Source organism: Sminthopsis crassicaudata, chromosome 4, assembly GCF_048593235.1.
Source record: "Sminthopsis crassicaudata isolate SCR6 chromosome 4, ASM4859323v1, whole genome shotgun sequence".
Classification (NCBI taxonomy): Eukaryota; Metazoa; Chordata; class Mammalia; order Dasyuromorphia; family Dasyuridae; genus Sminthopsis; species Sminthopsis crassicaudata.
In genome coordinates, this window is record NC_133620.1 from 401,285,490 (window position 1) to 401,311,193 (window position 25,704).

General features: G+C 35.5%; 2 protein-coding genes across 6 annotated transcripts in view; one reads left to right on the forward strand and one right to left on the reverse strand.

Moving 5' to 3' along the window:
* Nucleotides 1–17,390, forward strand: part of LIN9 (lin-9 DREAM MuvB core complex component) — a 79,815-nt gene extending 62,425 nt beyond the window's left edge. For all 5 annotated transcript variants that reach the window (XM_074262609.1, XM_074262607.1, XM_074262606.1 and 2 more), the window contains 8 exons: nt 2,526–2,659; nt 5,299–5,418; nt 5,752–5,853; nt 7,040–7,120; nt 11,448–11,573; nt 12,811–12,990; nt 13,139–13,236; nt 13,746–17,390. In XM_074262609.1, coding sequence (XP_074118710.1) covers nt 2,526–2,659; nt 5,299–5,418; nt 5,752–5,853; nt 7,040–7,120; nt 11,448–11,573; nt 12,811–12,990; nt 13,139–13,236; nt 13,746–13,851 — 947 coding nt within the window. In that variant the 3' untranslated portion in view covers nt 13,852–17,390. The remainder of the gene's footprint in view (nt 1–2,525; nt 2,660–5,298; nt 5,419–5,751; nt 5,854–7,039; nt 7,121–11,447; nt 11,574–12,810; nt 12,991–13,138; nt 13,237–13,745) is intronic.
* Nucleotides 17,391–18,758: 1,368 nt separating this feature from the next.
* Nucleotides 18,759–23,937, reverse strand: MIXL1 (Mix paired-like homeobox). Its single transcript, XM_074262611.1, has 2 exons — nt 23,397–23,937; nt 18,759–19,179 (listed from the first exon to the last, which is right to left on the reverse strand). The coding sequence occupies exons 1-2, from the start codon at nt 23,796–23,798 to the stop codon at nt 18,874–18,876; spliced, it is 708 nt and encodes a 235-aa protein (XP_074118712.1). The 5' UTR covers nt 23,799–23,937; the 3' UTR covers nt 18,759–18,873.
* Between the last annotated feature and the right edge of the window lie 1,767 nt (nt 23,938–25,704).

A 25,704-nucleotide genomic window follows, 5' to 3' on the forward strand; every position in this document is an offset into this window, starting at 1 on the left:
AAAATGAAAAATTTTTTTAACTTCCATCTTGCCTTTTACTATGTCAAATCACATGAGAAGATTTTATGATATCCTATATTGCCGAAAACCTTTCTACCCTGGCCACTCTGAAAACCTAGAAAAAGGTTTCTGGGGCTCGTAACATCATCTCTGACACTGACTTTCATGCCTGGTGCATGGCATTGGGAATCATAAGGATCTTACCAGTTTGAAGTAATCCATTAGTGACATTTGCTTCATGCGCTATTTGAAATCCTTAAGGGTCTTCTAGCTGACAGTAGCTGAAACTATTCTAGCAAGAAGTTTATCTCATAACTTGATTTTCTTATTAAGCCATATCACTGACTCTGCACCCTTGTGCTTAGAGTCCAGAGGATTTGTACTATATTTTAGAGGCATAATTGCAACACAGAACTTAATTTTAAAAGCAAACAATGAAAATAAGCATTAGATGCACAAGGAGCTCTTTATAACAATAGGGTGAACAAGACTAATGAAGTGTCTAGTAGGATACCAGCTACTACTCCACAAACTTGTATTCGTTTTCTCTTTTATTTTTTCTCTACTTTGCATAGCTTAAAAGTGCACAATTGCCATTACTAAAATGAAAATGAGATTATAAACAAAATCATGCAAATACTTAAAATCATGAAAGTTTAAACACATGAATTTTGAGGATTGACTGTGTATCCAATTTACTTCAAAATAAAATTCAAGAAACTAATAATTATTCACACTAAGATGAAATTTAGAATTTCTTAGCACTTACCAAATAACTCAAGACTTTTTCAATAGCTTATAAAATTATTTTAGGTTTTTTCCCATCCTGTTATTTTCTAATCCTAAAATAAATTAATTTCTAGTTAACATATGTTTCATTAACAAGTGGTGCTTTCTTAAGGCTTGAAACTAGAAACAACTCTATCCAGTAATAATAATAATAATAAATGTTAAATGATTCAGTTAATTATTCTATTAGTTTAATATAGCTTTGTCCAAATTCCTCTGATGTATACCATGATCTAAGTAAAAATTTAGTAAATAATAAGTGTGTTTTTGAAAAGAAAAAGTAGGTTAATGATTGCATTGAGATTAGAGAATAGATAGTATTTATCAGAAAGCATTTTCTGAAAGAGATAAGCCTTCAGAGGTAATACAGAGGTTAAAGAAGTTTCCAAGTAGATATTTGGGGAAGGATTGTTCTAGAGGAAAGTTGTTTTAGGACAAATTGAACAGAGATTTTTGGGCAAAGGGTGAGGATCATTTATTAATTAGTGTATCATAATGATTAGAGAAATGTCCAGAGAGACTGGAGGACCTGTATTCAAGATCCTGCTCTGCTGAATGCTGACTGTATAACCCAGAACAATTCATCTAATTTCTCAGTATCCTGGGATATAATCTTCAGATGGGATATCTGTTTTGAAAGGACAGGAGGACAAAGAGAAGTGAGAAAAAACAAGGAAATGTCAATAATGAGTATATGTGTACTATAGATTTAGATAGGTGCTAGAGGACCTGTCAATCTTAAAACCCAGGATATTGTTGATTACTCAGTTCAACATAACATTCCATATATGAAAAGCTCCTTTTAGTACTAATAGAATCTTATAATTTTTGTAGTGACTTATTTCATATCTACAATGAAGATCAAATTTACATTTGGTTTTGTTTGATGCCCATAGTATATTTGAATTAATGGAAAGTTATCAGTGGAATTCTCAGCTTCACTGAAATATCAGACATCATATTTCAGTAGCATTCTATATTCTTCTCATATATTTGTATTTTTTTGGTATGTCTCATGCTCCTACTAAATTGTAAACTCCATAAAGTAGATAAGTAGGTATTTTAGTTTCTTTATGTATTTATCTCCCCCAACATCTAGCATAGTTCTCTGCATGTAGATATTTAATAGGTATTTGACCTCAACTGAATTGAAAGTACATGTAATTGACATAAATGGAAATATATTTTAAAGAATTGCATATATTTAACCTATATCTGATTACTTCCTCTAGTCTTGAGGAAGGAGGTAAAGAAGAGAGGGAGAAAAATTTGGAATACAAAGTCTTACAAAAATGAATGTTGAAAATGTATCTTTACATGTATTTGGAAAAATAGAATAATGTTGAAAATTTAAAATTTAAAGAAAAAAAAAAGTGCATGTTATTTACCAGAAGTCAAAGGATCACAGATTTAGAGCTCAAGAGCTCTTAGAGACCATTTGGGTCAACCATCAGTTTGTCCTTTTGTGCCTATTTTATAGTTTGCCACAAGGTAAACTGTATAATTGAGACAAACGAGGCATAAATTATTATCAGGATAATTGACTTTCTTTGTAAAAACTAATTTCCATTTTAAAAAAATTTCTACAACCATCTTTGAAATGGCATTAAATGGTATAAATCATAGTGTATACATTTATATAACTATTGAATGTATAAAATATTTATGTTTAAGTTTTATGTTTAAAGATTCTCTGCATCCTCCAACCATTATTATATCTTTACTTCTTTTCTCAGCACGATTGCGTGGTGTTCATGATGGCCTCTTTACTGGACAGATAGATGCTGTAGACACACTTAATGCTACTTATAGAGTTACATTTGATAGAGCAGGACTTGGAACCCATACTGTCCCTGATTATGAAGTTCTGGTGAGTAGTATTTCTAGGATAATTTTGGATGTGACTTTATATTAAATAGTGTATAATACATTCACAAAAATTATATTTCAAATTTGAGAATTTCATGGGAAAGGTGACTAGTGAATTCATAGTCCTGATCTTTGAGACTACATGGAATTACAGAGATGGAGGGGTAGGGATCATCAGAGAATCACCTCACTCCTGAAACGCACTTGAACTTTTTGTAGTTCCCAAGCTACTTTGGGTGGATAGTTAAACTCCAGTTGTGTCCCATTAACCAAAGTTGGGTTTAAATATGTAAAGGCTATAATGACTTCATGATTGTTCTTTGAGGATAAAAGTACCTTGTATTTGTGTAGATCTCTCCATTTTTAAAAGTGCTATCCTGTATCTTCTTTCTTATTCTCAGAAATGAGGAACAGTATGGTTTTTTTTTTTGTTTGTTTGTTTGTTTGTTTATATTTTACAGATGAGGAAAGTGAGTCATAAAGACAGGTAAATACATCCAGAGAGAAGCATTGTGACTTATAGAATAGGAAGCTGACTTTGGAGCCAGGAAAGCCTGGGTTTAACTTCTGCCCTAGATGCATTCTGGCTGTATGACCCTGTGCCAATCACTCAACCTCTTGCTGCTCTAGGCAGCTCCCTGAGATAGAAAGGCCTGACTTTCATCCATGGGGACTTTCCTTCCAGGGAATTCTCTATTCCAGTGAAATCATAAGTCTAGTTCCTATCTGTATTCTTAATATATCCAAGATCATAGAGTTAAATTAATGGACAGGTTGGGCCCAAGTACAAACCTTCTGATTTAATGGTCAAGTACTCATTGTTTTATGATCACAGTTAATTTGCAATTTTATATTAATTAATTAATGTTTATGCTAATATATTATGAACATCTATGTTACTTATCCCTCTTTCCTTCCTTCCTTCCTTCCTTCCTTCCTTCCTTCCTTCCTTCCTTCCTTCCTTCCTTCCTTCCTTCCTTCCTTCCTTCCTTCCTTCCTTCCTTCCTTCCTTCCTTCCTTTCTTCCTTCTTCCTTCCTCCCTCTCTCCCTTCCTCCCTCCCTCTCTCCCTCTCTCCCTCTCTCTTTCCCTCCCTCCCTTTCTTCTTCCCTTCCTTCTTTGCTGAGGCAATTGGGTTTCAGTGACTTGCCCAGGGTCACACAGCCAGGAGGTATTAAGTGTCTGAGATCAGATTTGAACTCAGGCCCTCCTGACTTCAGGGTTAGTGCTCTATCCACTGCACCACCTAGCTGCCCTATATGACTTATTTAAAAAAAAAAAAAAAAAAAATCTCCACCTTAATGGTCCTTAACAGTAATTTAGAATGAATTGATTTCAAATAACTAAAATAATTGTAGTTTGACTTTATTAGGAATGAACTATCAACAACTTACAGGTTATCTACTATCTTCCAAGCATTGTGTTAAGCTTTGGATTACAAAAAAAGCAAAAATCAAACAATCACAGTCTCTACTCTCAAGCAGTTTATTACAATTAAGGAAACAGTACGGGATTGCCTGTCATCGGGGGGAGGGAATAGAGGGAGGGGGGGATAATTTGGAAAAATGAATACAAGGGATAATATTATAAAAATATATATATATAATAAAAAATTAAAAAAAAACAATTAAGGAAACAACATTCAAACAAGATACAGACTGGTTAAATTGGAAAAAATCTCAGAAGGAAGGCACTAAAATTAAGAATTGAGAAAGACTTCTTGCAGAAGGTGGACATTAGCTGAGACTCAAAGAAAGCTAATGATCCAAGCAACTCTCTTAAGTTAAAAATAAATTGCCAGTCTGCATTGGCAGAGTCTCATATTATTGTAATCACATATACCCTCCTCCCCAAAAAAAGATAGTGTAGCTGTTGCTTTTTTTATGCTGCTAAGCATTATGCTGTAAGTTGAAAGATCAATTTTCAGCCTGATGCTGTATTTAGTTCTTGGTTACAACATTGATAAAAGTCAAGGACATAAATTTGTCTTTTATGAAATAGATTATTAACCTTTGAAATAAAAAATTGAGAGAAGAAAATAACCATTTATGTTTTCAGAGAGTAATTCATTCTACTTAGCTATTTGGAAGGCTTTACCCATCTGCTGTTACAAGGAGAAGAGGTTTTGATTATTGCATTTTTTAAAAACCACCATTATAATTGCTATTATAACATTACAAATTATTAAATTTCTGTTACATATAGTCTTTAAATTTTCCTTTCAAGAAAGAATTTCTTTTATCCATGTAATAGAACTATCAATTCTTTTATCCATATAATAGAACTATCAAATATTCTTCCCTAGACAAAAAACCTCTTACTTTGGTTTTCATTAGAAAAATATCTATGTCCAAAATTCTGAATGTTAAATTTTCTAATGAACTTTTCAGATGTCTGAATCCATAATCCCATTTTATATTATGCAACTTCTTATCTCCAAAAAGTATGGTTTTCAAACTGTTGGAAATTAAACTTCTAATCTTTCAGGTTTAATTTATTGAATGTATGTTAGCAGATAGCTTATGACCTAATTAGCATATGGATTACATACTAATATAAATTCTGTGAAGTTTAAATTAGTGGTAGTATGTTTTTAACTTTAATGGAAATTAACATGAAGCATTTTCCCTCTCTCAAAAAAGAGTAATGAGCCTCATGAAACAATGCCAATTGCAGCCTTTGGACAAAAACAAAGACCTTCTCGATTTTTCATGACTCCACCACGGTTACATTACACTCCTCCTCTCCAATCACCCATTACGGTAAGTGATATTTTGAAAATTCTGCTGATGTTTGGTGTTTATGTTGTTGGATTTTAGTAATTCAGTGTATACTATTAATAAAGAACATAGCTGATATATCATAATAAGTTAACCAAATTATTTTATTCCATAAGACAAAAATTGAAATTAGTTAGAAAGCATTGAGAAATATTTCAATATTTTTTAGAATTTCAGTGACATGGGATTTATTATAATGAAATTTTTTCTATGTCTAAAATACCAAAAATTAAGATAGTTTCTTTTGAGCAGCAAGTTGTCAAATTATCTAAACTCCCTTCCCTTCCCTCCGTCCCCCCCTTTTTTTTTTGGTAGGATAATGATCCTTTATTAGGACAGTCACCATGGAGAAGCAAACTTCCAGGTTCAGATACTGAAACATTAGGTGGTTTTCCCGTGGAATTCCTTATTCAAGTAGTAAGTATTCCTTTAAGTGGGGTGAGCAGCAAATATTTTTTTCTCAGAGGTTTTATTTTATGATTATTATAACTGAACATTTTAATGTAATTTTATACTCAAAATGGTATCAAAATAAATTTATTTTATTGGCTTTTTTTTTTTTTTTTTTTTTTTTTTTTGCACAACACATACTAATCCTAAAATCTCTGATTTTAACTTCCAATAAAGTATAAATTAAAAACTTTTATAGTGACTTTGATATTTAAATTTAGTATTGGCTTTTAAAGTAATAGTATGAGTCTGTGAACAATCAAATGTGTTATATGTATATCATATGATCCTTATCCATTTGAAATTTTTGAAAACAGCACTTTAATTTTTGAGCTAGAGTAGATAAGATAACCATTACAGTGAACAGTGATGTTCATATAATGGCAAATAGCTATGACATTAAAATTTAGTCACTTGTGAAAATTAGGGAACGTTAAATTAGGAATCCCCAACAAGAGAGAGACTTGTATTTTATGTGTATTCACATGCAAGTTTGATTCTCATGGAAAGAATATAGCCCACATTTGTAACTGAAATATCTGTTAACCAAAACATAAGTGATGTAGCATAAAATGTATTGGTTGACTAATGACCTGTCTTTATAGTAGAGGCCCTGATCATTAAAAGTTCATCAATGTGTAACATATGTTAGCATATTTTTAAAAGAGGGTCTGATTTTTAACAGGTAGATGGGGTGAGTTAAAATGAAACATGCTTACATAAAAAGAACTAAAGTTTTTAGTATTTCCCTTTGCATGGTGAAGATCAAAATGTCAATATTATATTTTTATGTGAATATTCATATTCATTATTTTTAACATATTCTGACATCAGGCAACAGTTTTTTTGTTTGTTTATTTGTTTGTTTTTAATACTAGCTATTCTCTATGATGCTAACATCTTTTGCTTAATTTTCTAACTATAATTTCATCTGAGTTTGGAAAAAAATGTAGAAAAAAATCTGATGTCTTATATCTTTGTGTCTTGCTAAGAAGTACCAAAATCCACTGTTTAAAATTACTGAGTAAAAAATTGGAAATCTGATGCTTTTTAAAATTTAAATTATATCAGGCTTTTGATAATAAAAGACATTTTATTTTTGTTTTCAGTATATTTTTTATATCGAAAATGTTTCTTCTTTTTTGGTCTGTAGACTAGATTATCAAAAATTCTTATGATTAAGAAAGAGCACATCAAGAAATTAAGGGAAATGAATACAGAAGCAGAAAAATTGGTAAGGACCTTTTCAGCTGTTTGTTAGTTTGTTTGAATTTAAAATACTGAACTTTGCTATTTACAAGGATTTATTTAAGAAAATTTTAAGTAAATGTTTTATGAGTTCTTATTTAATATAAATATCTTACAAAATACAGCAAGTATATTTTGGGCAGATTACCATAAAATGAAATTCTAAAAGTGAAACCCCATTTTCCCATTGATTTCATATTTAAATGGGAATTAGGGAAAATGAGGTAATATTGGCACCTGGAAATTTATTTTCTCCATGCCATGAGAGCTCTATGTCTGGCTCACTTCACTCATAGTGACAAGAAGCTGGTCACATGTTTCCTTTAGTTGATGCTGGTTCATCTGTATAGAACAACAGCCAGAAGGGAAACTAGCTTTCCATTTTAAAAATGGTTTGCTACAAAACAACAAAAAATAGTTTTTCCTTATAGAATTGATAGACAATAGCTGTTCTGAAATCTTCCAACAATATATAGTTTATCCCCTATTTTATTGATTTTACAAATTTAAATTTGCTCTCCAAATTTTTGTACAATGAGATAACTGATACTTAAAAAAAATTTTTACGTAAAGAAAAAGATAGGAAAACTGCAACAACATTTCTGTATATATGTATATAATGTAGTAGAGATCATGAGAAGGCAGCTGGTGGAACAGTGGGCCATATTGAGAGACATAGTGCAGTATAGGGGAAAGATTCTCTGACACTTCCTGTATAACCTTGGGCATTTTCCTTATCTATAAAATGAGGGGCTTGGACCTGATGATCTCTAAGAGTCCTTCCAGCTCTATAAATTGTGAGCCTACTAGAATTCTTCATCTATCCATATAATTGTATGTAGAGCTAAAAGGGATGGTAAAGGTCATCTAGCCCAGGATGCTAAACCTGGGTCTGTTAACTATTTGCCTTCAATACCTTGGTAACTCTTTGAGTATATTTGGTTTCCTTTGAATTCTGTGTGTGTTTTATTTTATGCATTCACAAATAATATTCTGAGAAGGGGCCCAAAGACTTCACCAGATGGCCAAAAGTAGGGGGAAGTAGGGAGGTCTGTGACCAAAAAATAATTCTGAACCCCTGATCTAATCCAACACTTAAATTCCACAAATGAAAAACAGTTCAAGAAAGATAAGCCAACTTGCTCACAATTATGCAATTAGTTAGTGTCAGTGAAGAATATAGAACTTGGGTCTCCTGACTCATTATTTTACACTGTTCACACTACATTGCCTCCACCTACCATTTACATCAAAGTATATTGTGAACTGAAAAAGGTTGACATATCTATTATACTGGCGTGAATATAAGGTGACTTTCCATTTCATAGTCTTTTTTCTTTTTTTTTTTAATCAAAATCTGTAAATGTTTAAATATCTCTAAACTTAAAATAAACATTTACTTCTCTCCTATGTTTTCCCCAATACTCTTTTAGATAGCTCTAATAATCCCTATCAGAATCAAATTTCTTCCCAACTGTTCTTCATCTATCTCATCTTTATAAAAACAACTTTAAATTTGCTGGCAGAACTCCCTGATTTCTTTTCCAGGCTCCTAAATCCTTGTGGTGTTAAGTCCATGTTTCATCTTTCAGTTTTGCTCAAGTAGATCTCTGGTGGCAGTATACCTCGGCCATGAGGACTCCAGGGAGGACATTGAGCTGGGTTGTTGGAGCTCTCAGCTGGTCGTTTCCTTTGAGTGGAAGCTCGATTTATTCTGGAGGCAGTTTAGGTGTGTCATGACCACTATGTACCTAGAAGGGATGCTTTTACAACAAGTATCACTCCTTCTGTCCTGAAAGGGAAAAACTAGAAGGCACAAGTTCAAACTTGTTTGTCTAACTCCTCTGCTCCCAGAATAAATATAGTCTCCATTAGAAGGCAAGTCAGTTGGCAGGACAGAGATCAGAATCATAAACTCAGAATTAGAAGGGATATTTGAGATCATTTGTTCTTCCTCTTATCTATGGAGAAATCCTTTCTATGCATTCATGACTGATCCAGTCTCTATCACATATTTCCAGATAACTCACTACTTAACAGTGCAATTATCACCCTTATTTCTTTTATTTAATAGCCTTAGTTATTAGAAAGTTCTTTCTTAAGGTTGAAACAAAATGTGCTTTCTTATAACTTCCTTCCCCATCAGCTTTCCCACTGGTTGGTTCTAGTTCTGCTTTTTGGAGGGAGCAACAGAACAAATCTACTACCTCTGTGCAACAATTCTTTAATATTTAAAAATAGCTGTTCTGTCTCCCCTTAGCCTTTTCTTCATATTAAATTTCCCTATTTCTTTGAACTATTGCTTATTTATAACATGGTTTCTAAGGCCCTCTTTCATTATACTTGTTAGTCTATAGTTTGTTAATATCTTTCTTAAAATGTGACATCCAAAATTGAGGATATTATACTTCAGGTATAATCTGATCAACACAAAGTACAGTGGGATTATTACTTCCCATGAGCTGAATACTATACTTCATTCAACCCAAAATTGCACTAGCTTTCTTAGCAGCCTTATCCTGCTTTTGGCCCATTTTAAGCTAATGGTCAATTTAAAAACCTTAAAGCTTTTTCATATAAACTGCTGCCAAGCCAGTTTCTTTCCCATCCTGTATTTATATAGTTGATTGGTTGAACCTAAAATGTAGGCCTTGGAGATGTTTGCCTTCAGAGCCACCCAAGAAAATCAGTTTCATTACTTTATAGTAACACCTCATTTGTGAACAAAAATGGTATTACCCAACTTATTCATCAGACTTGACTCCGAATGATTTTTCCCAAAACTCAAATCCACCCTCAAAGGACAAAGATTTACCATCATTGAAGATTTTCAAAAGAACGTGCTGCAAACTCTGAAGGCAATTTCAAAAGAGGAATTCCAAAAGTGTTTTGAACAATGGCAGCATCGTTGGAAAAGTATAAAGCCTCCCAAGGTAACTACTTTGAAGGGGACAGCACTCATTTGAATATTTAAGTTCTGGTATGTTTGTTAAAAATGAGTCTCATTACTTAATGGTCACCTGTCCTATATTTACCCCTGTTTAATTTCATCATGTTGGTTTGTTCCAGCTTGTCAACCATTCTGAATCTTGATTCTATCATCTGTCATATTAACTCTCTTCCCCTTGAAGATTTGATGAATATCCCTTCTATGTCTTCATCCAAATCATTGATAGAATTGTTGAACAGGAAAGGCCAGTCCTATGACACTCCATCCTCTTTGGGGCTAGTGTTAACTCCGTTCTGAATCCATGTAATCATCTTGTCATCTAGCCCACATTTCATCATGTTATCCACAAAGATATTATAAGAATTAAGGGTTTTGCGGATGTCAAGATAAAACATTTGATCTACCCATCAAGAAAGGAAATTGGACTGTTTTGCAAAAATTAGAAGCATTCTTAGTGAAGCCATTTTTTACTTCTACCAATCACCACATTCTTTCTAAAGTTCATGAGCCATCTGTTTGGTAATCTTATAGGCCTTAATACTACAATTATTAGGATTAGGAGCTTGTAAAATAATACAGAAAACACCGCTAGTGGATCAAAAAGATCATTATGTATAAAGATGGGAACAGATGCACACCAATGAAAAAATATATAGGTGTGATAGGGATTATTGAAAAAGTATCTAAAGAGATAGAAGCATTATTGGGGGAAATAAAGGAGAGCATGAAAAGGTTCAAATGAAGGGAAATAAAGGATCAGAGTAACTACATGAATGGGAAATCACCTTATTGGAGCCAATATGATGCCTACTCCTTTTAGCCTCTTGATTTCTCTCTCATCCCTTTCCATTGTAATTATAGTGTTGGGGGCAACTTAGACATATAGATAAATGGTTCATCCCAGTGTGGTTGGAAACTTGTTCTAGCTATGTTTTTAAATGGAAACTCAGCATTGAAGGAATACAGCTACTTCAGAAAATTTGTGTGGCAGGACAAGGGCCTGAATGACAGGCAGGGAATATGTATAATAAGAAACTGAAAGTAGCAGGGAAAATGTTAGCAAAGTATTTTTGTTTTTGTTTTTTCAGGTTTTAAATTAAAGGGAGAAAACTTAAGATCTTTTTTTATTAGGTTTATTTTACTTTTATGTTTTATATAAACCTGTGACCCATTACATACAAATGTGATATCCTTCTTAGTTAATTTTTGAAATGCTTTTTTAGTTTCCTTGGTTTTTTTTTTTTTTTTTTTTTTTTGAAATCTAAGCATCAAAATGCAAGTAGACTCTTTCTCTTCTTTTGTATAAGATTGCATTATTCTTTTAGTAGGAGCTTTCTAAAAATAAAATTTTTTTTCTTCACAGAAATCCTATTCCATGCCCATCAGCATTGAATTTCAGAGGAGATATGCAACTATTGTTCTAGATCTTGAACAGCTGAACAAGGACCTAAATAAAGTTTTACATAAAGTTCAGCAGTACTGTTATGAGGTACTTTGCTCTTGTCCTTAACCTGGGTGATATGCCCTCATATTTCTTCTTTTTCTCCTTTTCTCACTTGTGTTTTCTGCATTTGAAATAATAATGTTAGTTTGTAAATTTTTTTTGAGAAGAACATATTTTATATTTTTTTTGTAATTCCCCACAATGTCTTTTCAAAATCAATAACAAATAGCACTTAGTTATAATGACTTTGTTTTCTTGTACTTCTATAGTTAGTATGGGGTTATTCTGAAGATTGTCCATTTTATATGTATATTGTAATAATATTGTAATAATATATGTATATATGATTGCAATAAGACAATTCAAGACAAAATTTTTCAGTTGCCTTTTTTACTTTATGCTACTCAGTAACTGAGATCAATTTAGGGTGCTCATTATTTTGAATATCTGGAAACTGGGTGTTTTAGCTTTTGAAGGAAATAACTTCTATTAATCTAATTCACTTCATAAATTAACATTTTTGCTGTCATCTTCCAACTTCCTTAGTCTTATCAGCTCATTCAAACTATGTGAAGGGAAAGAATTGTAGTTCCCCAAACCCTATATTAGAGACATTTCCGTTAGATGTCTTTATCCATTTTCCTCCCATATGCTGACTTACCCAATGCTGAAAAACTCTTTCCATCAGCAAATAATTCTTTTTTCTGGAAATTCTAGAATGGTTCTCTAGAACAGAAGTGTCAGACATGCTGCCTGCCTATGTGTGGCCAGCAATGTGTGACCCGATTCAGTTTAAAATATAATTGGAAAATATTTAACAAAATATTATATTAAAAATAAAATAATACATAACATTACAATTTAAAACTGAATCAATATGGGCCCAAAGGGATCCTTAAGTTTGTATTTGTGTCCCAATTTCCATCTGAGTTTGATACCACTAGAATAGAGACAGAATGACATTATAACAGAACTTCTATTTACTTGGAAGTTTTTGCCCATAAATATGATTTTGTATTGAATTTTTCTGGGCCCAAAGACAGTTTATGGTGATCATATTTTTAGAAGCATTTCATTTCTTAGAAAGCTATTGTGATTATAGTTGAAGATAATAATAGTCACTAGATATTTTTCCTTTTCCACTATATTTTCATATCTCTCCATCAACTTTTTTTTATCCATCAACTTTTAAAAAATATGTAGCTGTAATTTAAAAAGAAAAAAAGAAATGTAGACAGTATTAAGGTCCTGTAAATGAACTGTCAATTCTTTTTCCATTCAGCTTGCTCCAGATCAAGGACTCCAACCTGCAGATCAGCCAACAGATATGAGACGCAGATGTGAAGAGGAAGCACAGGAAATTGTTAGGCATGCAAATGCATCCACAGGGCAACCCTGTGTTGAAAATGAAAATCTTACTGAATTGATTTCTAGACTTACAGCAATATTATTACAGATTAAGGTAAATCAGTGGGCAAATTTTCATAATTCATGCTGAGTAATTTTTTTATTGCCAAATTATTCTGTTTTTAATAAGGTATGTATGTGTATATATGTATATATTTTAGCAAATACATTGTAGTTAAGTTTGATATTTCCTTATCTTTTAGTGTCTAGCAGAAGGAGGTGACCTGAATTCCTTTGAATTCAAATCACTTACAGATTCACTAAATGACATTAAAAGTTCAATAGATGCTTCTAATATCAGGTAATTAACTTTTTACTTTATTTTAATCTTAATTTTATATTTCCTGATATCAAGTTATGATATTTCTTTATATTTGTTAATGAAAGTGATATGCGTGCATGGATCTAAATTTTTTTATAATGTAATATCCTTTAAATTTAAAGTAGCTTTTCACTGACAGAATAGGAATTTAATGCTAGCGTTTTGTTCTGTTTTGTTGCATAAAAGTTTCAGTGAGTTCATCTTCTTACTTCCTACTTCATCTGTTTTTTGAAAATATATTGAAAATATATATATTGAAGTTTCAGTTTATAAAGTTGATTAGCTTATAAAGTATACATAGAAGTAGTATCTTCATATTCAAGTATTACTTTAATAATATCATAGCTAATGTGTTAATGGGAGAGAATTAATATTTCCCTTGTGTCAATTCGTTCTCTGGCCAACTCCTAAGTAACTTTTCTTTTTTTCTAATGTATTCTTTTGAATTCTGAAATGTAGTTAGTTAACTATGTTTTTTCTTTCATTAGTTGTTTTCAGAATAATGTTGAGATCCATGTTGCACATATTCAGAGTGGCCTGAGTCAGATGGGAAACTTACATGCCTTTGCAGCTAATAACACCAACAGAGACTGAAAAGAAAGTTTAATTATTCCAAATGTACAAGACATAGTTTTGGAAAATCTCGCTCCATATACAGGCTTTCAACACCAAATAACCTATCTGCTGGTAAACAAGAAGAAAGATTCTCCAAAAAAAGGCATTTTAAAAATACTGTGCTGCTTCATAAACCAGCATTACTGACCAGCATTATATTTATTTTGTTGTTTATTTTACAAGTACAGGAGCTTTGCTTAAGTTACATATGTTTATTAGCAAGTTGTTTTAAACTGAAAATGTCTGAATATATTTTAATATAACTTCAACAAAGACTATATAAACCATTTTAAAAATATGGACGAATGTAATACAACTCATGCAGACAGCTCACAATGGAAAATGAGAAGAGAATGGATCTTGGTGCGAATCAGTGGCTAAATGGATGGAAGTTGCTTCATCTAGAAAACTACAACTTTAGTTGTTCTAGTTGGTTGCCATATCTCGGTCTTCAAAAGATGATAAAATGAGGTGTGTGAATTCCTAGTTTTAAGGATGCCACTGGAATATGGATGAAAAATATGGACTATAAAAGTGGACATGATGTATGCTTGAGAGTGTGCTGGAGTTCTTTAGATCAGTTAATAGCTTTTGAAATATGTTAATTTATCATAATTTATGAAAGAAGCCTTTGTCTTTTATCTGTTGAAGGAAAATGAAGGAGCAGAAAAAACATACTGCAGAGTGCTAAGTTCCAACGAATGGATTTGGCATGTCTTTTCCCCTCAGTTCAGGGCAAAAGGTGCTTTTGTTTTGGAATTTATAAGAATGACTGGTAACACACTATTTTCATATTTTTGTTTGTTTGCACAACTTTTAAATATAGATAACTGGTTATAATCTAATAGTATACAACTTATATAAAGACTTTTATAAAGAAAACAAAAATAACCAGTGCTATGAAACATAGAGGAAAAAAAAGTTTTAAAAAAGGAAAAACCTGCCTAGGCTATTCTGGAATGTTAATCTTGTAAAAAGTATGTATTTGAATTTTCTTTTTGTTTAATATAGAGTAATGTAAAGTTTCAGTGTAATAAATTTTTTTCCAGATTTGGAATTTAGGAAATAGTTGTAGAAGTGGTTTTGATTCTTTTAGATGTCTCATAAAATGAGACTTTTTGTATGTTAATGTATAAAGAAAATTTAAACAAGGTTATTTTCAATTTGAAAATTTTGTATAGTTAAAAAAGAAAAATGCTTCTGTATTCCTTGTTGGTATGGTCCCACTGCAAAACTTTAGGGCAGAGTATATATTTAGCTAAACTATTCAGTTAATTAAGAAATCCATAAATCTTTTATTCTCAGTGACATTTGTAATTATAAATAAATTGACCTAAGAAAGTTGATATTTTTCTAAAAATCTTATTTAATAAACAGAACTACTCCCTGAAATAGAAAAGGTTTGAAATTGTGCATTAACAATAAATATTTCAAGGCGGGAGGCGGGGAACCATAGAATGCAAGTCATTTAGAAATAAGAATTTAATAGTGATTGTGGCTAATTATTTTTCATATATTAGTGAATAAGATTCCCTGTGTTATATTTTGTAGCAAAAGCAAATTGGTTATTACCCTGGTACATAGCTACAGACTGCCCACATATTTATTAAAGTCTTCCTAAAACTTTATAAGCACAATCGAATACTGTGGTTGAATTAGAAGAGGGTAGTTCTTCCCTGTTTCCAAAATATTGAAACTGCTTTAAACAAACAAACCAAAACACCTGTCCAAAAGAGTGTTGTCCCCTTCAGCATAATTACATTGAGAGGTTATTTGTTGAATTCCAGTAATGTTGTGTTATAAATCCCTTTTAGCTATGTCTTTAGAGCCAATTAGCTACACAGAGGAAATAAAACACCCATTATTTTAGGGTCACATTTTGGTTTAACTCAAAAGAATATTGACCAGTTTGAAAGTCATTATTTACCTACTCCAGATAATCTAAAAATCATATTTGCCACCATTGAAGGTTTTCAAAACAATATTCTATAAGCCCTACAGGTGATTTCAAAGGCAACATCAAGAATGTTTTGAGCAGTGACAATCTTTGAAATGAGCATATAGTCATTGACAAAAGCGGTGACAAATTTATTGATAATTCAACTGATACTTGGTCCTTCAAAATACCCAAACAAACCTTACCAAGTCAAAGATGACTCCTGTCAGGTACATAAATCTTGTATTGTTTTTGTTTTGTCATCATGTTAATTTTATAGTTACACCCGGTACTAATACTGGCCAATAAGTTGGAGTTGCAGAAAAATGTCATTTCATATTTAATATGGATTTGAGGCCAATTTTGATTAAATGTTTCAGAACTCTGAATTTGCTGCTAAACTCAAAGTATTGTTGCCACGTTTGAACTGCCCTAGAGTGATATCCATTTTTTTAATTGCATTTGATTATTGAATTTCAACAGTTTCATTTGCATAAGAATCCAATACCCTTGATTGTCTATATGCAAGATAAAACATAACAGAAATGAATGTAAAATCTTGCACTATGTTCAAAACATAAACTGCCCAGATATCACTAGACAGCAATTGATATGATAAAGATCAAAAGATTTTTTTTTTACATATGAACAAATGTTAACCCAAACTTAATGTGCAGAATGAGGGAGATGATAACCAAATATGATCTACTTTGATCAGACCACATCTAGACCAGCCTGTCTAGTCCTGTACCCACTTTTGAGGAAAGAATTGATAAACTGAAAGGAATTGTAAAAGAATGTTGGGATGTGTTACCTGAGTGTTTTAGGGAGGATTTGGACCTCAATTTGAGTAAAATGCAAATTCCTAAAATGAATTTTAGGGGGCAGGGTGAGGAATGAATATGATAGCTGTCTTCCAGTAAGAGCCACATAGAAGACAAAAGTTAGTTATTTTGTTTGGACCAGATATCAATAATACTAGAGCCAATGAAAGAGTTTACAAGGATGTGAATTTATTTCAGTTTTTAGGGGAAAGGTTTCTGTTAGTACTGTTCAAAAATGCAATAATCTGCTTTATAAGGTCATAGAGGTCTTCTAGCAGAGATATAATAATAAATAATTTGTCAGATATATTGTATAAGGACTTTTCTACCTAAGCACTAACTGATTTCAGAGTCTTATCACACTTTCCCGGTAGTAATATGACATGTGTCTGGTTTCTTCCTATAGCTTCTTATACTGATAATTTAATATGTGTGTCAAAGGCGAACTTTGATATACAGTTAGATTTTAAAATTTTACTTTGTTAAATTCTTTGTATTTTAGAAACTTCTCATAAACATAGGTTTCTAGTTTATAAACAGCACTATACTTATATAAATAATTATTAATTTGGGAGGGACAAAAATATTTTTATGAGGGTTTTCTTGAAAGAAGAAATGCTTTTTAAAAAAATAAAATAAAACAAATCTATCCCCCAAATTACCAATCTGTTTTATGTTAACATTACTTTGTGTTATTGTTAACACTGTCCCCCGTCTCCAATGCTGAGCTGTATATATTAAAGATTCTTTGGCAGAAACTCACTTTACCCTTAAAATTTTTTTTCCATGGCCACTTTTTATATTATCATAATCTGCATTTATTGAGCACCCATTGTGTGCAAAGCACTAATATTAAGTGCTATGGCATAGAAAACATCAATTTTAAAATTATGTAACCTAACTAAAGTTCTGCAAAAAGTATAATCCATATTTACAAGTGCTAAGGATAGTTGGGGGGGGGGGCGGGAAACTGAAGCAAAATATAGGATGTTAGACAAAGCCTTAATTTAAGGTAATTCTTGACCCATATTTTGAGAAAGTAGTTTTGTTTCTCTTAAGAAAAATAGCATATCAACAATAGCTGTAGTTTAAAGGGATAGGTTTTGGGTAAGTATCAAGAAGCATACTTGTTTGTGTCCTGTAGGCTAAAGGAGGACAGTTAAGGGACTTCAGAACCCACTTAAAGTTGTAATTTGTAAAAGGTTATTAGGAACAACCATATATCTTTAAAAAAGTAATGTCATAGCTGGGGTAAGGCATGCTTCACTGTGGATTCTAGGCAAGATTTGAAAATTTTGCTTCTTGTGTATTATCCTTCAGATGCTTTCAAGGCTTGCCTGTGCTATCAACAATGGAATTTTCTAGCACTTAAAATGTTTGCATAATTTTAAAAAATTAATAGATGTCCCTTATTGTGATGGTCCTACATGTGATACCCAAGGCGGCCACTACTTTGTCTTTTTTCTAGTCCCAGCAGCTCGGAGTGACTCAAATTAAGATAATAGTGGAAAAACCAGAGGCAAAGAAGTGGCCAGTGCACCAAGGGTTTACAGCCTGGACTAGGGCTGTGATTGTGAATAGAGAGAGGAGGGGCTAAATCCAGAAAACAGCAAGACTTGCAGTTAGTCCAGGAGGAATGATGTATAAAAAGGACAGATACCAAGACTTTGAAGGGACGGTAAGATTGAATGCTAGTGATGGCAATGGAGAAGTTAAAATCATTATAATAGCTGACTCTTATAATAGTATATTAAGTTTAGATATGCTTTACATATATAATCTAATTTGACCCTCACAACATCCCTGTGAGGTAGGTACCCTTGGTATTATCACCCTCATTGTGATCCTTATTTGCCCATTATATATATATATATATATATATATACACACACACATTTTATCAAAGGGGAGATTTGAAACCACACTTCCCTGAGATTTGGCAAGGAGAAGAAAGTGTGACTGGAATATGAAAGATGATTTGTAAAGACTGAGTAAATGAAGTCTTAAGAGTGTCAAAAACCATAAAGACATGACTAAGAGTTAATATTTGAGAAGAGAATCCAGCTCAGAAGACAAATGAGACTGAGAACTTAGAGCATTAGTTCACATTAAGAAAGATAAACCCAGTGGCCTTAACATGTAGGCTAGAAAGAATAGGTGAAACTTTTGATAGGTCTCTTGAACCATGATAGCCCATTGTACTGTCCAAGATCATAGGCCAAGATTTTGCTGGAATCTTGGTCAAGAGTTGCTGAAGGTAGATAAAATACGCTCTTCCCATAAGTCCAGCTTTGAACCAGTGTTTTCAGATATAGGAGAAAAGGTTCCAAAATTCTGTTCTTGGCTGTTGGAACCAGAGAGCCCAACTCCACCCCTGCTTGGGTCAGGCAGGCAGTTCACATCTACCTCAAGAGGCAGCAGGGGAACCAAATGCTCCCCTTCAGTTCCAAGAGGAGGGTGGCTGAGGAAAAGCTCTGGTCCTGCTGAGGGATTATAGGGCTTTCCTCTCTGTCGACGAGATTTGGCACGTCTGTTCTGGAACCAGACCTAGAAGAACATGAAGAAAATTTGCATTGGATCAAAGTTTTTACTACCACTGTGGGATGATCATAACTCAAGCAATAAATTCAATACAAAGCCCTGTGATTTAACAAAGAGCTGGGTACCCATCAGCTGATTAGAGATGATTAATTATATTAAGCTTCAATTTCTCCAATTGCTACATAACTATTTCTTTATTTTATGGAAATATTTTGAGCAGAAAGTAAGATCATTTATGCAAAAAGTTTTCTTGTAGAAAAAGTGCCATGTTTTTCAGAAGATGCTTTTATAATTAAAGATAATAGATAAAACTTTTTCCCAGAAGCTTTTTTCATAGAACTCTATACAAATACAATAAAGATACCCATCAGCCTCCAAAAAACCACAACAAATCTGACATGGACTCTCCTCATTTGCCCTTCTTATCATTTCTTTTGGAGATATCAGTTCTTTCCATGGTTCAATTATCACTGCAATATAGATGACCCCTCAAAAGTATTATCTCCAACCCTAAATTCTGGCAAGAACTCTAGTTGTGGCATTTCCAGCTGCCTGATGGAAATTTCCACCTAGTTTGTCTGGCCAGCACCTTATACTTGATGCATAAAAAAGCAACTCATTACCTTCTCCCAAACCTCTCAATCTTCTTCCTCTTGCTCCTCTTGCTCTTTCTCCTTACTCTTTTTCCTTTTCTTCCTCTTTTATTTCTCCTCCTGCTCTTGCTTCTCCTATTTTCCATTTCTTATCCTCTTCCATATATTCCCTTTCTCATCTTCCTCTTTTATTTACTATTTGTATTGATATCTTCTGTGGCCAATCACCTGGGTTCACAACTTAAGTGCTCTTTGGCTTCTTTTTAACTCCGGGAACCCATTTAAAGTGGTAAAAACTTAGCTTCTAGATCAAGCTTTCAGGAACATTTTCCCCACCTTTCACTCCTACCATAAACATCCTTAGAGTTCAGAACTTCTCTGGGCTCTCTAATTAGCTGCCTTGCCTCCAGCCTATTCCTGATCCAGTCCATCCCTTATATTGTTGATATCCCAGTAAATCATCCTAATGCACCATTCTAGCTGTCACTCAAAAACCTCTATTGATTCCCAACTTGCTACCAAATTAAGTATAAATTCAGCCTGGCACTCAAAACCTCTCTTGATCCATCTTCATCCAACATCTGCTTTGACCTTGTTTCATACAAGATCCATGTCCTTGCCCTCACCCCACATACATAATCCTGTTCTCCAATCAAAATGTACCATTTCTTCTTCCATCGTAATTCCATTCCCATGCATTCTATCTTTGTTCAGTCCACTCTATGCTTTACTTTTCCTTCTTCCTTTAGGTAAATTCATTTCACTCCTCTAAGATATCATCTAGGATGTTATATCCCCTATTAGGGGAGGTCCTTTTGACTCCTTTGGGAATACAGTGTGAGTCCCATTCAGCTTTTTCTCTCAACCAACTCACAATCTGTTCTTTATACTTGAGACACTTAATAAATTCTCATTTAATGGAAATATTGGGTGTTTAAAGGTGTCTGCCAGGGCAAGAATTCATTGGCGTACATGTCCCTCAAGCTCCCATCCCTCCACAAAAAACCATACACCTCAAAACACTAAAATATAAGAAAAATGAGTAAACAGAGAAATTGCACATAAATTCAACTGAATTGAATTAACCGAGAAAAAGTACAGTGGACCAGGAATAAGGCCCTAAATTACAAAGGAATATTTTATAAATTAATTAAGAATTTTGTAGTGCTCTAAGGCAAGGCTTCTTTAACTTTTTCCTTGCAACTTCTTTTTGCCAAAGATTTTTATGTGAACCAGGGTATATAGATATATAAAACATACAAATTAAACATTTACTGATAACCAATCGTAATTTTGCAACCCCCACATTCAGTTTTAAGACTCTATATGGGTCGTGAACTAGTGTTAGAAGCTAGACAGATATTTGCCATACAATGATCCTGAAAGGGAGACGATGCAAACAGTATTTTTCTTAATTTTACTTATGAGGAAGCCAAGGCTCAGAGAAAGCATTATGCATAAAATAGACACTAAGTTTTATACTTAAGAGCATTTATATAGTACCTTAAGGTTTGCATAGTACTGTATATGTTATTTAATTTTATTCTCTTATGTATATTTTGTTAGCCCAATAAATGAATATATGTATTAACTTTATTTCTTATGCTTTTTTTAAAAATATGCACTTGTTTTCTCCCCCCATTAGAATGTAAATTCATAACAAATAGAGATTGTTTTCTTTCTCAGCAAAGTACTTAGTACATAGTAAGTACTTAAAAGATATTTGCTGATTGATGATTGATATTAATGCTTGTGGTCACCTACCCAGCCTCTTGACTCTGGGTGAATTTCAGTGATTTTTCCACCATACCTCACTGAGCACTTTCCCATTAGAGCTAGCCTCAGAAGTATCCTAAACGTACATCCGTGCTTCCCCCATCTAAAATTAGAGCTTATTAGCATAAAACTCAACCTGTAACTCTAACCTGGAAACCTCTCCCAAAGCCCGGGGATTTTATAAACTAAACCATTACATTCTGAAGAACTAGAAGCAAACATTCAGTTCCCAGTAAGGAGAGATCTCTCTCTGGCATTTTCCCAACTTTTCCCCCTCAACTTTTGACAGACTTGTCACTCACAAGAAGCCCCAACCTACCTACCTTTCCAGTCTGCACATTGCTCCTCTCCACACATTGACCTTTTATTTCCAATTAGGAAGCAATAGAGATTGCTGGTAGTAGTGGATAGTAACATTGGCCTTGGAGTCTGGAAAATCTAAGTTTAAATCCAGCCTCACACATTTACTAGCTGTGTAACCCTGGGCAGAGCCGTTGAAATGCTCACTGCCTCAATTTCCTCAACTGTAAAGTGGGGATCCTAAGAGCACCCACCTTGTCTGCTTGTAAGGCTCAATATTAAGGATATTTGTCAAAACACCGGGCACACAAGTGCTACCTGTTCCCTTTTCTGGTATTCTCCCCTCCAAATAGCCCACAGCATCTTTTTCTTTCATATCTTTGCATGCCTTCCTCACCTATCTTCGCATCCCGGGTTCCCATCACAGCTCAGATTAGATTTCAATTTAAACGAAGTCCTTTTTGATCTTTCTCTTTAAAGTCACTTTTTATCTATTTTGTGCAAATCTGTATGGGCATTATTTAGGCTTATAGGCATTCCCTGTCTACACCATAAACTCCTTGAAGGTAGAGACTGTTTTCTTTAGGTTTTTAACCGCCAACACCTCTTCTCATATGGGCCCTCTGTAAATGCTTGTTTGATCATCAGTAGGCAGAAGCTACTAGAAAAGTTATCCTTCTCCTGGGCTCCTCTTTCCCTCACCTTAAGGAAGTATCACAACTTAAGGACACTTCCAAAGGACCAAGAAGATTTCTGCATTAATTGCAGGGCCCGGTCCTTCCAGTTAATGCTATAAGAAATACCTCTTCTAACATCATAAAAGTCCTGATCCTCCCCCAGCTCTTAGGTCCCTGGTAAAGAGTTAGCACGCACAGCTTTACGGCCGCTTCGTGGTTAGAAGTATTTTAAATACAATTCACTTCCTTCCAACAAACAAGAAGGTGTGAGGGGCAGCCTGGCAGAGTGACTGACATCCAGCCTGATCACGAGCAAATCTGGGGACCGCAATCATCTAATCAATCAACAAGTTCTTATGAATAGCATTAACTATCCGGGCCAGGCCCTGGGGAGACAGATGTCTAACACCGGGAGCCCTGGCTACTCGTGGTCACGCTCACTCCCTCCGGCACTGACCCCGGACCTCGGTTTCTCCGAGGACTAGATAGCTTCCGACGGCCTTTCTGGCCCTTTATGGAGGAGTCTAGGAAGTTACAGGTGGGTCGCGATTTGCTAGTTTCCAGAGCGCGGGAGAGAGCACCTGTTGAGCTTTTTTCTTCCTCCACCCTTCAAAAAAGCCCCCCAAAGGGTCCGAGTCACTATGCTAGGAGCGGGACACGAGTGCTGCTTTCCAGATGGACACTACGGAAGGAGACGGAGAGGAATAGAGATTTCCGGAAATAATCAGGAGACAGGACAGAAGTGGGAGAATGAGGTGGGAGCGGGCACTTGGGCTTGCTGCGGTGGGAGGCAGGCGCCCGCTCCCTTTCTCCAGGGACCCCGTCTCCCCATCGGCCCCGCCCTCTCCCTCCCTTGCCCCGCTGGGCGCATCCTCACCTGGATCCGGGACTCAGGAAGCCTAGTGAGGGTAGCCAGGCGTTCCCGCAAGGTGATGTCCGGGTACATGGTCCGCCGAAACACCAGTTCCAGGAGCTGCAGCTGCTCGGGACTGAAGGACGTTCTTTTCCTGCGCTGCGACCCCGACCCAGACCCCGACGGGGCCGGCTGCCCTTTGAGCTGCGGCGCTGGAGGCGCCAGGCTGACGGGAAGGAGTGACGCCGGCCCGGACCCATTCCCGGGGTACCCCTCGTAGGCTGCTGCCATCGCCGAGGGTCGCAGGTCGGGGCCGGAGCCCGCGGGGGGCGGGGGGCAGGGGCCGCTCCCGGGGTAGCTGGGCAGGTAAGCGGGATACTGGGGGCTTTCCCCAAATTGGAGCTGGTTGGGTGCCGCTGTTGTCATCGTGGTACAGACGGGGCGGTCATCCTGCTGGTTACTCGGGGACCCCTCCACTATTATACAGTTCCCAGGACCGAGGGCGGGGCGAGAAGGTACAGGACGGAGGAGATCAAAGGGCAGAGTGGGAAAGCCAGGGCCCCCAGACCCCCGGCCCCGCTAGACACCGGTGGGTGATAATCGCTTCCGTAGGCGGAGCTTGGTCTGCAAGTCCAGGGAGGGATAGAGGGGGAGGCGTGAACTTGGGTCCTCCAGCCTCCTACTGTGGACAGTTCCTTCCTTCACCTCCCCCAGTCCCCGCTTGGCCAATACACATCCCTAACTCTGAGGCTTCACTTTGGATTCCGGGCCCATGGAGGTCAGTGGCCTAAGGGATGGCTCAAGGCCGGGCCGCGCTGCTCGTGGCTTCCCTCGGCCCACCCAGGAAAAAGAGTCCGGCCCGTTTTAGCCGGGACGCTCTCCTCTCCCGCTAGTCACCCTCTCAGGCTCTTGACCCAACACGTGCTTGGTCAAACAGCCCCTCTTCTCTGGGATCCTGAGACAGACAGCGGCCGGGGGCAAGAGGATAAAAGAACCCGGGATTACGAAAGGCTGCCCAGAGTACCCCAGAGTAGCCTGGAGATCAGACGGTCCCACGGGGGAGGAGCGGGGATTGGGGAAGGGCAGGGAGCCCTGGCCGGGGTTAGTGTCCTCTGAGAGGGGCCCTCACACCTCAGCGGTAGCGAGGATTTCTGGGACACCTTTCTCTGAAGAGACAGAATGAAGCCAGATGTTCACGGGAGCAAAGCCAGGCTTCTGTGGCAGCCCCAAGTTCATCTGCCAGAAGGCCGGAGAGTCTCAGAGGCCAGATGACCCGCTGGGGTTCAGTCAACGGTGAAAGAAATTCAGGCTCCTGCAGGCCCAGGTCCTCACACCTTAAACCCTACTACATTCCTTAACAAGGAGTCCTAACCTTTTTTTGTGTTTTGGACCCTTTTGGCTAGTCTGGGGAAGGCTCAGGACCTGTTTTCAGAACAAAGATTTTAATGCATAAAGTAAAATACAAAGGAAACCAATAGTATTGAAATAATTTTAAAAATTTTTTTAAGGCCACAGACTTCAGATTAAGAACTCTTGCTCTACAGGCCACTGGGAGAACCTACTTATTTAATGCAATCCTTGCTTGACATGTTTCCTTTTCCTTTTTAATTTTCCAGTGTATAGAAATTCTGGGGGCTGGTGGTAGGCTATACTTCTGAGCTTCAAACACCTGGCTAGCATAGATATCTTATGACTTGGAGATCACTGAAGGGTAACGGAAAGCTTTACTGGTGCTATTCTTCCACATTTTTAGAATTTGCATGAGAATGGATCAGAAGGACACAAAGACAAATGAGGCAGACTTCTAACTGCCGTGTTAAATTTGAAATAAACAAGAAAAAACACAAGCTGTACATCAGGGAAATTCATGGGTCCATATGTAATCCTCTTCTGTTCTCTCTATAGGGAAATGACCAAATTTGTTAATATCTATCACATTCATGATAATGTAATGTTTCAGGTTCAACTTCTACCTCTAATATACAAGCTAGGCAAGTCTCTTAAAGTAAAAAAGACTATTTCTTGGTACAAGTTTTCTCATTGTGATTACAGGTCCAGTCCTCAACCACAGGACCAAGACTAAGTCAATCAACTTCAATTTCCTTATTTATAAAATGGAGATGATGATGATGATGATGATGATGATGATGATGATGATGATGATGATGATGATGATGATGATGATTTCTGTTTCCAAACACTTCAGAAAGGAAATCACTTTCTAAAGGTGCATATTGAACCATAACTGATCTGTCTGACTATTTTCCCAGTCTTCATTTAGGGAGGTCATTTTATCCAGTATACAAGCTTTATGCATTTGGTGCCTAAGTTT

Coding starts and splice junctions, on each gene's coding strand:
- MIXL1 (XM_074262611.1), bottom strand. CDS start 23,798: ATGACAACAGCGGCACCCAACCAGCTCCAATTTGGGGAAAGCCCCCAG. Junction 19,180..23,396: donor TTCCTGAGTCCCGGATCCAG/GTGAGGATGCGC, acceptor ATGTTCTTCTAG/GTCTGGTTCCAGAACAGACG.